Source organism: Buteo buteo, chromosome 2, assembly GCF_964188355.1.
Source record: "Buteo buteo chromosome 2, bButBut1.hap1.1, whole genome shotgun sequence".
Taxonomy (NCBI): Eukaryota; Metazoa; Chordata; class Aves; order Accipitriformes; family Accipitridae; genus Buteo; species Buteo buteo.
The window spans coordinates 59,210,606-59,227,234 of record NC_134172.1 but is presented as its reverse complement, the minus strand read 5'-3'; the positions used below and the strand labels follow the sequence as shown (position 1 = coordinate 59,227,234).

Genomic DNA, 16,629 nt, shown 5'->3' with positions numbered 1-16,629 from the left:
CTCATTATTCTTTTCCTCTACAAGATTAAAGGGCCTTTTAATTCCTGGTATTTTCCCCTATGAAGGTATGTACATGCTGTTATCAAATTGCATCTCCTTCTCAGTATGGTAAGTGGTCCAACTTCTTATACAACCCTTAAATCAGCTTTGTGGCTCATTGCTTCACTCTCATGTGTTTTTCAACCCTGCCTGACTACCTGTGCCAGATGCATCGCCAGCATCCCATGGGTGGCCTGGATGCTGCAGCACGGTGAGGTGAAATTAACTCCTTGCTCCTCACCTTCTCATACTTTACAAAGGCGCCGGGCAACCAGTTGCTTGCGTGTCCAACGTACGCTTTATTTCCATCGCTTAGCACGTGTCTTTTTTAATCCAAGTCAAATGGAACAATTCACCAAGAGTACTGGGCATGCAAGGGGCTACAACAGAAGTGCCCGCACTCATGAGCGGGATTGCAGCTGTGCCTCGCCTCCCGCCAACAGCCGCGGGGATGCGTGAAGCCCCACCACGTAACAAACTCCCGTGCCGGGTGGGTGGGCGTCCGGCTGAGGGGGGAAACGCGGACTCTTCGGTGGCGGGGGCCGAACACGACGACCCCGCTGGGAGCTGACAGAAGGGGGACTCGGGGAAAGGCGGGAGGAGGGCGGGCGGCCGCCTGAGGAGATGGCGGCGGGGAGGTGCCGTTCCTCGGGGCTGCCGCGGGAGGGCGGAACGCTCCCCGCCCGCCTGCGCCGAGGAGGGGTGCGGAGGTGTGACCGTTGGTGTGACCGTTACGCGGCGGCGCCCCTCCCTCTCCCTGCCCTCACAGCCGGGAGGGAGGCGGCGCGGAGGGACCGCGCTGTGCGGTGCGGTGCGGTGCGGTGAGGTGCGGGCAGCCCCCAGCCCCAGCCGAGCCCTCCGCGGCATGCCGGCCGCCGCGCCGCCCCCGCTCCACCCCGCGGCGGGCTCCTGCTGCCCCTATGGTCACTGCGCGGGTGAGTGCCCCCTTCCCTCCATCCCCCCTCGCCCCCCCTTCCCGGGGGCGGGTAGCCCCCGCGCCATATCACCGGGCCCCCTGCCCGCAGGTCGCCCGTTGGCGGGAGGGGGTGGGGGGTTGTGTGTCATTTTGGGAGGAGGGGCACGAGCTGGGGGCAGGAGGGGGGGGCGAAACTTCCTCCCCGGCTCCTCGCGTGTCTGTGGGGCTGCGGTGAGCGGGTAGGGGTGGGGGGGAGCTTTCGGTGGCGTTTGGGCTTGAAATGGGGGCTTGAGAGGGACACAGCTTGGCGGTGGGATCGGAGGGAGGGAAGGAAGGCTTTAAAGAAAGGGGGGGGGGGGCGAAGTTGGGGTGGCTATTCTACCGTGCTCCTTCAATTACTCGTATTTTCGGTTAAAGAGAAGACCCCCAGCCACCCTCGCGTTGTATCGCAGGGGAAACTAATGAAGTGGATTCGTTGCACAGCCTTTGGGAAGCGGAACAAGAGGCTACTACTAGCCGGAGGGGCGAGTCCGTGCTGCTTCCCACGGGGGAGCTGGGTGGGGGTCAGGCTATCTATGCTCCTTTTCCCAGGCTGAGAGACCACCTCAGCAGCTGTGCGAGGTACGAGAGCAAGCTTTGAAGTCTGAGTGTGAAGTTAGTGTTTACTATTCCAAAAGGCACACACAGCGTCATCTGTACTGCAATAAAATTGATGATTAGAAGTAACTTGGACTGTTAATAGTCGGTGTGAGTATAGTTCACTTGGGATGAGTGCTTGTGGGCTGCTCAGAGAGCACCGATGCTCTGCATAAAAGTAAATAGCATGTGAGGCAAAGATTTTAAGCTGTTGCACAACTGTGTGTTAAAACACACTTAAGGGTGGTGAATTTTCCCTCAGCTGGGAAACTGCTACAACTGGAGCTATGCCGGTTACAGGCAGGAGCTCAAAGGGTGGGGTGGGCTGTTGTGTCAGATGGGGATGCTGTGACATGTGGTAGCCAAACCTCTCTGGGGAAGAATGCTGATTGCACCCTTGTGTCCCCTGCCTTCTGTAGTTATGTCGGTTATGTTTGCTCCTATTTAATAGCAGAACAGATATTTATAGGAAAACTATTCCATAACTTTTTACTGTAAAGCGTTATTTTCTGCCTTCCTCAGGGAACATTCAGTACACAATGTCAGCAGGACTGGATGGGCCACTGGTTTGGGCTAATGGAACAGTTTTCAGGTTGTTAGAGGCTGTGTTTGGAAACAACCCCATAAACTGAAACTTTTGCTACCCTGAGTACTGAAACATTTCCTTTTTAAAAACAAACAAACAAACTGCTTGCAACAGTATAACAAAATTCTGGCTTCTTCCTCTGAGCGTTTTAGCTTGCAACCTAGATTGTGTGAGGGGATAATCTCGGAGTTTATCACCAAACCTCACAGTTCATTATGCATGCTTTTGCTACTTGCTTTACATAGAAATTAAAATGTATGTGTATGCATGTTTGCATACAATTTTATCTTCCTACCTCCTTGTCTCCTTTTTCTTTAGCCCCCCTTTTTTCCTCTTGATGCTTCTTGTGATTTTTATATGGTCTAAATGCAGTTTTGACTGTTTAAAATGTTGGGAGCCAGCAGAGTCCCAAAACAGTCAGTAAGTGAAAACAAACTTACAAAACATGTTACAGCTACTTTCATGTAGTAGAAGTGCAGTTATTATAGCAACTCTCATGCTTTTCTCAAGAGGTGGCTGCATTTTGTATCTCAGGATGTTGTCCTGCGGCTCTCTGGATAAAACTGATCCTGCAGAATTAGAGTTTTTCTTGTAGTGTAATGGGTGTGGATCTCCTGAAATGGCATGACTCTTTCCATGAAAATTTTTGTAGGATGTTAGGACACATCAGCTGAGAGCTAGCTTCTGGTAAATCTCCATCTGTGGTTCATTAACCTGAATGGGTTAATTGGACTTAAACTGTCAGCAAAGATAAGATAACTTGGTTTTAATTCAAGGTATTGGCAGCTGTTCAAGCCTCTGAATTTGAGCTGTGCTGAAGTTACCTTGTCTTTATTGTTGTGTGGGGTTTTTTATGCTCAAGTTAATTACCTTGGGCATGCTAACCTGAGTTTTGAGTGTATCTTGATCTGGTAGTGTCACTATATGCTGTGTATCTGTCTGCACTGCTGCTTTTTCTAGTCGAGTTCTGTAGAGCTTCACAATTTTGGCATCTGCGGGACTTTCAGCATGTGGTGACTAAGGGAAGTTGTGTGGGATTCATTTCCCCATTTCTAAGATTACTTAGCTTAGTTTGTTTTCTGCAGAAACATCTATAGTTTTGTAGAAGTCAGGGAAGCTGGTGGTCCTTCCTTCTTTTCCAACAGCTCTAGGGTGAACTGAGTTGGTTTCCGTTACTGCTTTTCCTCTTTTCCATTGACTTGATGATTCCTAAACATTTAACAATGCTTGAAATCAGCATTATATAGATTTTCTTTTGCATATAATTAGTATCAGAACATTATGGTGGCTTCAGTAGCCTGAGTTAGATCTGATCTGGACCTCACTGAAGGTAATGTGACTTTTAATTAGCTTCAGTGCAACTTGGAACAGAGCTGAAAATGTAGTAGTTGAAAGGTGAATGTGACACTTCTTAACAGTATATCATTTTCCAGGTTTTTTTTCATTTTCAGGGTACGGGGTCTGTCCTTTTGGAGTGTTCACCAGATACTGGAAACAATGAAAAAAGCATGGGGAGCTACTGGCTCGATTGGTTCTAATGTAAATTTGGAGTTTTAGTAATGCTTGCAAATTGTTCGTCTTACCTAGCAGTAGTTTGCCTTCACTGTAAAAGAAAGCCAGGCACATTTACCTCTTCCCTCTGTCGCTAGTGTAGTTTACTGTGTCTAATTACTGTAAGATTGCAAAACAATTAGTTATGTCATATATTCTTAGAAGAAGCTCTCAGTAGTCATTCTAAAAAACACCATCTCCCACTCAGTATTGCTAGGCTGCACATATACTACAATTTTTTACTTTTCTTGTCACCCCAAATAATGTAGCTAGTGGAAATGCTGAGAAATGTCTGGTGGTGTGAAAATTCTGATCTTTCTGCTTGTCATCATGATTTTAAGTCTAATTAGCACTGGTGTAGTGTTTTCCCTGAGAAGCCCATTTTCTTTTATAAGTTCTGCAAAACAATTTATTTTACAATGTTGACTTTAATATATGAGTCTCTTCTGAAAAAGTGGTTCTGTAATAATAGGGTTGGGAATTCTACATTTATATGCAAGTTAACCTCTCTTAAATGTGCTAAATTTCCAAAGCAAACTTTTGGGTAATTGCCCCTTTTGCAAACCAGATGGAGAATCAGACTCTGGCTGGGTCTTTCCTTTAGTTATGCAATAAGGTTATTGGTAATAAAGGGTCTGAAAGCATAATTAAACCCTCAGTGACACCTCTGCAAGCTCGCTTATTTTCACTGGGTTTGCTCAGTTGCAACCAATTAGTCATCAAGTTGAGATTTAGGAAGCAATGCAAATAAAATCTCTCACAAGAAGAAACAGCATCCTGCTCCTTTGACTGAGGCAATGTTGGCTAACAGGATTAAAAAGCAGTGAAAGCTTACTTTGTGGTGAAACATGAATAATTAATTTGAAATATATGGTAGATTAGGAGTCAAGAGCATCAATGTGAAACTCCCCATACACTGAGCCTTAAACACATGGAGGGCTTTGCCAGATGGATCCTGGCAAATATCGCAATTGTGTAAGATGTTTTTGTTTCCCTCTGTCAGTTCTGTCCCTCTCCTGAAAGATTACTGATGGAAGGTCCTGGACTGCAGAGTTCACTTCCCTGGTTACTGGGGCAGACCCTAAAGCTGTCAAACTGCAGAAAGCAGCCATGGCTGTTCCCAATAAAATACACAGCCTGTCATCTTTGAAAGAAATGAAATAAATGAGCAGTTTCATAATATTCTTTTTTTGGTTTTATGTAGGGTAACAACTTAGACTGAGCCTCACACCTCCAAAGGCACTGATTCATTTCACGTGCAGTCTTACATTTCACTTGGTCTTTACAGAGTCTGCATCTGTATACTTCTTTAAAGGGCTTTCTTTATGCTTGCTTTTTAATTTGCTACCCTTAAAATGTCAGAAAGAAGATAATGAAAGTGGGGTTCTTCTCAAAAAAAAAAAAAAAGATGACACTTGTGACTCATTCCAGACTACATGAAATCTTTACCTTCATCTGCTGCTCTGGGGGTGATTCAGCACAGTTTAACACTAACACATGGTAATAGCCATCTGTGTTTGCTGTAAATATTTTATTTTTTAATTACAAATGTCTTGATTTAGAAAATCTTAAACCGTACAGTGGGGTGGCTGTGGGCCTGCAGGGGAAGGAGGAGAGTGCCTGGGAAGGTAATTTTTGCCCAACAGCTCCTGTCAGCTTGGAAAAGGGAGCGTAAGACTGAGAGAGCTAAGACTGGACCCTGCTGCTCCATCCTGGGGGGAGCTGGACAGGAGAGGGCCAGGGCAGGCTACAAAGGGGCTCTTAACATTTAGTGAAGGAGAAGGTGGGGGGAGGGAGTGGCCAGGAAAACCCTGAGTTTATCTTCTTTGAGGAGAAAGAAGGAAAGGTGGCTGCTAAATGTCATTTATCCCTTGTGGTTCTCATACAGTAAATACAGTCACATGTTGCTGCATGCTGAGCCTCCTACATGCATTTCACTGCATGATAGCACCCACAGTGGGGCTGGGGGTGACACAGAGGCACCATCCATCCTCGGAATGGAAAAAATCCAGAGCTTGTCTAGCCATAGCAAGGGATCCAATGTGGACATCCCTCAGGTTCCCTCCCTGTGCTGACATCCAGCCAGCTGCAAGGTTTTACCCCCAGGCTGTGCCTCCAGATCATCCTTCCCATTTTAGGAACTCATTTGCTACAACATCTGCCTGCTTTTTAGCTGCTCTGGTACTCTTTGCCCTCTAGGATCTCCCATAAACTCAGGAGTCTATGTCCCAAAACTGGCAGTGAAAAGGGAGTAAGAGAAATGGTCAGGGAGAAGGGAGTCGAGTCCCTTCTTATTTCTTTCTAGAGGGAAAGACTGGGGAAGAATGAGAATGGACTTTCTTGGGATTGAAAGATTTGGAGATCTCTAGTTTCCAGTTTGCATGACATAATGCATGTTTATTTTATTCTTAAAATAAAAAGCAGATATGTTGAAGATACGGTGTATGATGTAAAGTTTTGAAGTCTTCTCGCCTATCCTTATGAGGGCAGAGAGTGGGTATAAAGGTGTGTGTCTCCCATACTGTGGCACTCTAGGAGTAGCCACTAAGGACATTTTCTTTCCTTGCAGCTGACACTTTGGCACTCACTTAATGCGACCAGACATGTTTGGCCGGGAGAAACTTCAGTTGGTGACATGTGGGACAGAAGGAACCCAACTTGACACACAGCTGAGTTTGCAGGGCTGACAGTTAAAGGAAAAATAATATTGCATGCAAACTTAAGCACGCTTGATGTGAAGCTGTGAAAGATAATGAGCTTGGAATTCTGTCATACTGATTTTATAGGATCTTTTAAGGCTAAAACTGTATATTTATGAGATAGAGATATTATTCTGGTGGTGTTTTCCTTTTTGTAGATAAGCCCAAATTAGTTTTTCTTTGGTGAAATACGAATACTGCCTGAGCTGCTAAGTGATTTTAGTTTTCTACAAATTTTGTTAGACTGGGTCAGTGATTGATCTCCATTACACTAGTGCAAATCGGACATGGATGTCATGGATGCGCTGGCATGAGTGTGACTGGAAATGCCCATTAGGGTAGCAGAAATGATGTTACAGAATTACACTGATCACATCTTCCCCCCCCCCTTTTTTTTTTCCCCATTGCAACAGTATTAAAACTGTTTTTGAAAGATTCTGGCTGATAAACGGCATTTGTAATACCGAACATGGTTTTGTTTTCCTTCTGCACCAGTAGCTAATGCAGATAAGAATTTGTGCAAATACCATGAGTTACTTTGTTAATATAATTGGATAAAATACACTTTGGTCTTCTAAAAATACTTAGATTATGCTTATTTTATTTGGTTTAGTAAACCATTGTTATAATACCATATTATTCACAGTAATATTTTCTTGCATAGTGTATTCTACAACTGCCTTACCATCAAATGTCTTCTGAACACATACAATTTGTTCAATGTATTAAAAAAATTTATTTCTACGAGGCCAGGTACTTAAAATCTAACATTGTTCAGGTTACAAAGTCAAGCCTTTATGACTATTGATTAGTAGCACTGTCCCCACAACCTGTGTTCCTGTGCATTAAGATATAAACATTAATTACATTATCAGATGCTGCTGTTTTTTCCCCAGGGTCTCTGGCTCCATCAGTGTTTGTGATGGACAAAGCTTACCTAATGAGCATCTACTTACTGTTTACCCTGGCTGTTCATGCCTTTCACTGCATGCTCTTTGAACCCTGCTGTTAATACAGGCTTATTAACTTGTGGGCTTTTCTGTCATGGTTATTGCTACCGCAACAAACATGGATTAGCATCTCTGTGATACCTATAAAGAGAGGGCATGAACAGGGTTCAGTGGGAGTCAAGGTGCAAAAAATAAAGTAAAAAGTACTTTAATTTAAAGGGAAAGAAAGCAACTTGAGATGCCCAAATCCTGAATTTTGGGATGACTTAGCATTATCTATGTGTTGTGTCATATTACCTTGCATCTGGAGTACCTCTTCCAGTATATTCTCTTGCAGATGTGAGTGCTGAGCAGGTTTGCAGATCGGGTCTCAGGATGTTGCTTTGGCCATTAGAATGTAATCCTCTCTGAGAAATCTAGATTAAGTCCGTTGCTTTGAAAATCTATGGAACTGGTTGAGAGAAAATCCAGTTCTTCAGGGCTGCACTGCCTTATGCAGAGAAACTATTCTTCCTGTATTCTTTCACTACACACTTTTCAGCTCTTCTAATTACAGATTTTTTTTACGCCACAGTCCTGATTCCAGTTTATCTATAAAAGAGCATCCACTGTATCCTGGAGTAGACATAGGAAAAACTGTATGCCCTTCTAAACTATCTTGTATGCAAGAGGAGGTGAATTCAAGTCATGCTGAGAGCTTTAATTTTGTCCTGTCTTAATGATGACCTTGGTAGTGTTCTCTTTATGTAGTCACCTGTTTGTGTGCATGTCGTTTTCCCTGTACTTTAAAAAAAAAAAAATCAGGGGGAACTAATATGGTAAGTGACAACAAAAGCAGGTAGATGTCCTTTGCAAAAAACGGCAAAGGAGCAGACCATGTGAAGACAGTTCTGTTGCTGGCTCCCAGTCCCATCCCTTTGCCTAAGTTCAACATCCAGCCTGACTTCCCGACTTGCTCTTATTCTCACCCTCAAATTTTACTGCATCCCTATTACAGTCTCCATCTGCTTCTACTGTGTCAGCAAAGTTCATAGAAATTTCTATCAGCCAGTGTCAAAGTTCATAGGAATTGCTGTCAGACAATGTCTAACTATGGCCCTATTTACTCCATTCCCTGCAGTCTGTCCCAGTACCTCTTATACCTTCTTTTCTCTTATCCTCCCAGTCTAATTCTTCACTAGGTTTCCTTCTTCAGTTTCAGCGCCTGGCCCTGCTACACACTGGCTGGCTTCTGGACAGTGATATCAGAAGAGCGATGCCCCTTCCAGTTCCCTCTCCTATGCCCAGGCCTCCTCATCTCTCCCTGCAAGTTCCAGCTCCCTCTCCCAGCTCCTACTGCAGTGTGTCTCTCCTTGGCATTTCTCCAATCAGCTTCCATTTTAATCCCTTTGCCATACCCTGTTTTATAAGAAATTTCTAATCCTGTCTCTTTGCTGGGCCAGTTTGTCTTCCATAACACGTGGGAGGGCAGAGTGATCCCCTTCTCCCTAGTCCTGTTTATCTGTCTCCATCCATGTTTGTCTATAGTCTTAGTTTCCTTTGGTAGCAAAATTTCTGTGCTCCGTGTTTTCTTCCAGTGTCCCTTCTGACATGCCATTTCCAGTGTCCTCAGTTTCCCTATTGACTCTCAGTCTCTTTGCGAGAAGTCCAGCCACATTTACTCAGTCCCAAACTTTTGATTCAACTGCTCAACTTCTACTTTTTCTAATTAACATTACTTTCTTGGCCTGATAGCTGGTGGGGTTTTTGAAAGCAGCCAGACACTGACTTCCCACCAAAATGGCTTGCATAATACCTCTGAATGCCCCATTTTCAGATGTTCCTTTCCCTCGTGATCTGCTCTGTCTGCTTTTGTCTGAATTAAACAGCTTCTACACAGAGGAGCACGATGGGATTGCCAAGAGGACAGAGAGACAAACTGTATTCTCAGTTCTGGTGCTTGACCCTCCTCTAGCAGTTACTGAAGTAGCTATTACAGGGGAAAAGACATTTTTGAAGCTTAGCTTGAAGCGTGCTAGGGTCCTCAAGGTCCACCATACCTCTGAGCTGTGTGAGCTGTTGGAACTTGCTCAGGCTGGAACTGGCAGGGACTGTCCTGCTATGTTTGACACTGTCTTGATCCAGTCCTTGTGAAATTTGGTTTTCTTTTTCTACTCAGGATTTTATCTGGATAAAACTGACACAGTGTGACTGCCTTTCGTTGTTGCTGAAATAACCACTAGTCCTGACTCAACCAAAATCTCTGCCCTAAAATGCTGTAAAGCATGGCAGGGAGGTAAGGTTGAGCAGGAGGGAAGGCCAGAGAGAGTGCTACAGCTGCAGCTCTTTAGAGAAAAATTCACCAGTAGCCTTTCCAACAGTAGGGCTGTAAATAATACCCATGCAAAATTTACTTGCAGTAAAAGGATGCCTGTGATCATATTTTGTTTCCGTGTAACTAATTTAGTACATTGAGACTTGTCATACTACTACTTCAGTCTTGGGCACTAACAGTGTGCATTAGCCCTGCAAGTTGCAACATTTAATAATTTACAGCAAGAAGAGGGGATCAAGACTGCATGCTTCTAGAGGACTTAGACTGCATCCTGGAGCTGACTGCTGATGCACACTGGTAACCTGTGTGAACTACATACCTGGCTGCTCTGCGTTAAAGGCCAGAGATGTTCTTCATCCTCAAGTACTTTAAGATACTTGTTAATACTTTGACAAGAATTAAATGTTTTGGGCTCCAATTAAGATTAATTTTTTTTTTTTACCTATGGTCTTTGTTTTGCATGGCCTCAGCAGGAATTGCTGGGTCTTAAGGAAAAAACAGATAATTTTAGTGCTGTTCTTTCCCTTCCCATTTGAAACAGTATTTTGTTTATGCTATATTGGGACCAATATATTAAAATGACTCCCAGATACACAGTTTCTGTCGTGTGCAACTTTACTTGTGTGAAGAATGCTCCTAATGTTTTGGGGAGTTTTCACAGTTGCTTTTGTAAGTGGAGGCTTTCATATTGATCCAAGGCCCTCTAAAGAAATTGCAGGGCTTAAATAACATCATCGTATTCACAGAAAGCAATGCCATAACTAGATCCTATTTCAGTGTTGCCTTCTGTTTTAAATTGTGTTGTAATACTCGTAAAAAATTTAATTCTACTGCAGCCTGTGACTTGATAGCAGAATTAGCTGCTGGGTAAACCATTCAGTTAATTACTGAAACTGTGATCTCAAGCAGGAGAGCCAAGAAGGAATGCAAGATGAATGGAAATAACTTTAATTAATGAACAAAAACTTGTAGACTGGTCAAGGAAAGGGGTAAGTTTTGAAGGACAAATGGCAGCAATACATTTTTAATTGCAAGAATAGGTGACCTCTGGCAAACTCCATTACTCTGCTGCTGTAGGGCGTGTAGCCAGGCAATTCCTTAAGATATACATGGATTGAAGCTCTGTACATAGATGTTATTCAGAGCTTCTGAACTCACTTTATTTTACTCCAGGTGCAGAGTATGAGCCAAAACCTTATAAGGAAAGGTCTTCTAGAGGAATTTTTGTAGTTTCCCCCCTATTCCTTCTCCCCCTCTCAGTGGCATTGGCTGTGACTATCACAAATGGTTTGTGAATTGGCTTTTCAAAATGAACCACAGAAGTTGTGCTCCCTGCAGCAACCATTTTCTCTCCAGGGAGCACCTGTGCTCTGGTCAGTAGGTGCTAAACTTCTTGTTCCTGCTGCCTGTTCAAGCTCCTAAATCCCTGTTCATCCCATCCTCCCTGCTTCTCTAGGGACTTGGTGTGATTGTTTACCCTACAAGACTGTCATGTCTTCATCATCTGGAGCTCTGTATTGCTCTGTGAGTCCCAGTTTTCTTTTCTCTGTGCCCATATGCACAGCTTAGGTGGCATGCATGGTACCCTTGACTAGCTGTGCTGCCTTACCCCTGCCCTTCCACAGCAACAGTCCTCAGCAGCCTCCTCGGCTATGCTGCTCCCCTACAGTTTTCTGCCTTCTTAATCTTTTGCATCATCTTATATATTGATACGTGGTGATACACAAGCATATGTAGATAGATGTGTATATGGATAAAAATAGACAGATGCATGCATCCATCCATATTAACATTTATAAGAAATAGGTATATTTGATAACCATTAGCTCTGAGTAAAACAGTAAGAGAAAAACCACATTTTATTCTCTGCTGTATAATTTGCCAGTACTCAGACTCATTGAAGTGTTTTTCTGATGCCACCTCCCTCTTCCTCCCTCCCCCACTTGCATATAAATATGGAAACAAGATTTTGAAGCGATATAAATTGTAGCTATAGAACTTGTGTATGTGTGTGACCTTTGAAGGCTTTCTAGAAATGCTTGTTACTGCTTTAAGTGTGTGTGCTTTCCTGACAGATTGAGGCTTGCTCCCTGTGTATCAGTTAAAATAAATATAGCATAACTGGAAAATATCAGAAATTATGATTAAAATAGGCAATTTAAATTAATTTTTTATTTTATGTAATATATAGTTATTGTGACCACGACTTTGAAAAATTTGACACTTCGTCTTTTCTCAGAAAACATTAGGAGGTTCCTTTATGCATCAATTTAAGCATTCACACTTTCTTTTTCATCTTAGAAAAATATGCAATATTATGCATATTCCTAAAATGATTATATATAAACTTGCGGCTTGTGTCAAACTGGTTTTGGCTAGGAATGAAGCCAGTTTAAAAAGCACAAAAACACATTCCTGGATTGTTCTTAGTAATTACATAAAACTGCTCTTATTCCATTAGTTATAGAATTAAAAAATAAACTTAGTTTCTGTTTAAAGCCTAGCAGATTTAGTGAAGAAAGGAAACATAATTAATGTTTGGGTAATTGAACCAACCAACGGTGCAGCCAGGCACTTAAAATGAATGGTTTATAGAAAGGTGTGATAATAGCAGCATAGCTGGAAAAAACATAATCCGTGGGAAAAGTCATTATTAGTGCAGAATTGCTTTTATGTTGTACCAAGATTATAAGCAGTAAAAATGTCACATGCTGTTCCCATAAGCAAGATAATGCTTTGATGACAGTGGGTACGCAAGAATCTGGAAATGTTGATTAAATTCAGAGCTTTGGCAGTTCCTGGTAACCAACATGTTCTGGAGTTGAATTAGATTTCAGAGAACTGTTATTACATCTGATTTTTTTCTTTTTTTTTATTTTCCCCATTCACAGTAGGCTTTATTCTGGGTGGAATGTAAATATCTGATTACTGAAAAATCACTAGCACATATGTAGTCATCTTTTGATAACAAGAGATCATCCTTAAAAAGTAGAATTAAGACAGAAATAACTTGTACAACCACCAGGCATTAGTCACACGTAGCTCTTATATAATGCTTATGTCTTCAATCAGCGAGCTGGCAGCTGGGCTTCTTTGTAATATTTATTTGGAGAAGAAGTAGCTACCTCATTTGGCAGAGGAAGAAAATGAAGCCAAGAGTTAAGGGACGTGCTGGGGGGCACACAGCGCTTAGCTGGTGAGAGTATTACAGCTAAGGAGTGTCCATCATCGTACATTGAACAAAGCCAACAGCAGAGTGGAGGTCTGTAGCAGTGTCTCATCGTGCGCTTTCCCCACTCAACCCCTGGCCTTTTGGATATGCTATTTTTGAGGCAAAGCAAGTGAATGCTGCAGCACTTACTGTAGTTTTCCCTTTTGTTTGTTGTTCTAAGTGAGGAGGCATATTTCCTCTTCATTGTATTATGCCTTGATGAAAAGGACAAATAAAAATACATAGCTGGAAATACTGAAAATGGCTTTTCAGCACTTGAAAACCAAAATGTAGTAGGCTTAAGCTTGCCAGAACTCTTGAACAAGTGTGTTAACCCCAGCACCAGGAGGAACGCTCATATGCACAGATTTTCCTTTGTGGATTTGTCCACTGTACTTTGACTATGTAATCATAGTAATGTATGAAAATGGGTGGGATTCTCTGGGAGATAAGCCATTTGTGTCTGGGAATTTCCTGGTAATGGTTTTGTAATCATTTTGGCTGCTTTCTTTTGGATTGGTCCTGTTAGTTCATGCATATTGAATGTTAGTTCCCAACTGAACTGCAAGACTGTTAAAAGGAGTTGGAAATGCTCTGTGATCTCATTCTGAAAGTTTTTTTCTTGATGCTGAAAAGACTTGCGTTGTAATCAAGTTTTAATCTTAAAGTACTCCGATTTCTTGTACTTATTAAGGGAACATTTTTGTTCTTAGCTTAGTGTTGTGTTTATAGGCAGTGAATTATGTTATAGCTTGGTTTTTCCCTAGCCACGTGTTTTGTTTTCAGTTCTTCCTTTTCAGAATTACATGTAACAAATGGTGCTGTTTTCTTTGGTTGGTCTTCTAAGATGAAATATTGGAGGGAAAATTGTTAATGTGCGTAGAGGATATAAAGGACTTTGATTTTACATAATTTTTAGAAAAGAAAAGTCAAACCAAAATATTGGAAAACCAGGATTCCAATTATCAAACAAAACTAAGATAGCCTTTCTTTAAGGGAAAAAATTAAATTACATTACTTTTAAATGTAGTACAAAATTGCTGTAAAATTGTAGCAAAAGTAATGCATTTTAAAAAGAATCTCATTTACTTAATTTGTAATATAAGTCTAGAAACTAAATGAATGGTCCAGGGAAAGTGAAGAGGAGATAATTATAAGTATATAAGGTTGCACACACATAGCCATCTGGTAGCAATTTTAAACCAGAAGCAATTAGTTTCTTTTACTTAATGCAGTGTAATTGTGGAACTTGTTGCCACAGAGTTTACAGAAGCCAAAATTGTAATTGGGTTCAGAAAGGAATTGAAAGAATTCATGGTAGGTAGATTCATAAGAAAATGCTAAACAATCTGGATGCAATCCTGGCACAAGTAACTCTTTTTTTTTTTTTTTTTTTTTTTTTGAGGATGTCTGGAAGATGGGAGGATTTAGGAGAAGGATCTATTTGTTTCCAGTATTATTATTTTTTTTAATACCAGTTCTCTGTCACAAAGTGCATTTACATCTTATCACAAACTTGAAAATATTTGTAGTTGCATGTATGTGGAGTTACTCCTTAGTGGCATTTAAACTTCTTTATAAGCATTGAATGCACCTACCCTTACTCTCTGAGGTCACTTACAGTGATATGTAGCACATCAGAAAGATCTGATGATGCAAAATTAATAATATGCCTGCTCTTCTTTTGCTTTAGGACGCCGAGGCTTGTTTGGCCATTCGTTACACAATGCAAGCTCAAAAGTAAAAGAGAGGAAACTACAAGGGACTTGTCCTCCTGTTGGTCGTGGAAACTATGGAAAACCATGTTTGAGTGAAAGCGCTCATAGGTCCCCATTTTTTAATCCCCGTAATAGTTTTCACACAATACATTCAGAACACAGCCCTGTGAAGCCAAGGATTATTACAGTGGTGAAACCTGGCGGACACACACTCAGAAGGATAACCTTGCTTCTCAACAGGAGATCGGTCCAGACCTTTGAACAGCTGATGGCTGACATATCAGAAGCTCTGGGATTTCCACGCTGGAAGAATGACCGTGTGAGAAAGCTTTACAATCTGAGAGGCAGAGAAATCCGAAGCGTTTCTGACTTCTTCAGGGAAGGTGATGCATTCATAGCCATGGGGAGGGAGCCCCTCACTTTGAAGAACCTGGAGGTGGTATTACAAGAACTTTATCCTGAAAATCCATATGCTGCCAGTGCTGCCATTCAGGAGAATGAGGAGCAGTCCCAAAAACTGAAGAGCAGGCTGTATGACAAGGCTTCAAAAGTGGACAGTGGCTTTGATGAGACAGAAATTACCAAGAACTGCAGTGAAGACATGTCTCCCAAACTGGTAGTTAGACATGAAGGAAAAAGTCAAGCCAAGACAAAGCAAGAAGAAAAAATGAGAATCAAAAAAAAGTGGACTAGAGAGAGCTGGGGTAGTGAGCAAGGAGTGAAGCCTTCTAGAAAAACCCGAGAAAGTGAGAGGTACCTTAACCATGAGAGGAGTCCTGAGGAGGGATTAGAAGAGAGTTCAGAGGAGGTGGTGAGGTGTGAGAAGTGTGAACAGGAAAGGCAGGCCAGGCAAAAGTTACAAAGGGAGAGGCAGGCTGAGGCCTCATTTGAGAACAGAGACCTGAACACAGGTGCATGTCAGAGGTACCATGTAGAAAGAAATGCAAAGATCAGGAATTGCCGAAAATCTTCAGAAACTTGTCTGGAAGGTGAGGAAGTTGGTTGGAAAGATAATGGCTGTAGGAGGACATGGAAGTCCCTACATAGGAATGTTAATGAAGGGCTGGAGAAGCAAAAAAGGAGCATTGAGAAGGAAAGGGATGTGGAGAAACATGAAAACCATGGGAAGGAAGTAGTAAAAATCAAGAAGAATGCTCTAGAAGGGCTGCAGCTAACTCATGAAGCAAAGGAAGAGGATGGAAGTAGCTGTGTAATGAACCAAAGTGGTTGGCTAAAGAAAGACACTCTGAGGGATGCTGAGAAACTATCTAAAACACATAGGGAGGGCAGAGAGGGACAAAGGGCTAAAGAGGAGGGTGCCAGAAGAGAGGGGAATATCATGCGTAGAGAGAGTGACATGATGCGACGAGAAAAAACAGGGGAGCGCAGAGTGAATAAAGAAGAAAACAGGCCTCAGGGATTGGAAAACACAAGCCGGAGGCATGCCATTAAAAACAGAGCTGATGTGGAAAAACACTATGAGATTGGCAGAACTATCGGGGATGGAAACTTTGCAGTGGTGAAGGAATGTCGGCACTGTGACTCCAATCAGATCTATGCCATGAAAATTGTTGATAAATCCAAGCTGAAGGGGAAAGAGGACATGATGGAAAGTGAAATTCTGATCATTAGGAGTCTCTCTCATCCCAATATAGTAAGCTTAATTGAAGTGTATGAGACAGAAGCTGAGATCTACCTAATCCTAGAGTATGTCCCAGGAGGGGACTTATTTGATGCAATCATAGAAAGTGTGAAGTTCACGGAACATGATGCTGCTGTCATGATCACTGACCTGTGTGAAGCACTAGTTTATATCCACAGCAAGAACATTGTCCACAGGGACCTCAAACCAGAGAATCTTTTGGTAAGTATTAGCAAACACATTGCATATGTGCAGGAGTTGAAATTATTTTTCTTTTAGTTGTGGATCTTTGAATATTTTTAAGCAAATACTGTGCAGAGATAATGTGCTGTGGCAGGACTGTTTGGGAAAATGGGTACAATTTTGA

General features: G+C 42.3%; 1 protein-coding gene across 2 annotated transcripts in view; it reads left to right on the top strand.

The window, feature by feature from the left end:
* Positions 1-775: 775 nt before the first annotated feature.
* Positions 776-16,629, top strand: part of DCLK3 (doublecortin like kinase 3) — a 29,454-nt gene continuing 13,600 nt past the window's right edge. For both annotated transcript variants that reach the window (XM_075056559.1, XM_075056550.1), the window contains exons 1-2: positions 776-974; positions 14,596-16,484. In XM_075056559.1, coding sequence (XP_074912660.1) covers positions 905-974; positions 14,596-16,484 — 1,959 coding nt within the window. In that variant the 5' untranslated portion in view covers positions 776-904. The remainder of the gene's footprint in view (positions 975-14,595; positions 16,485-16,629) is intronic.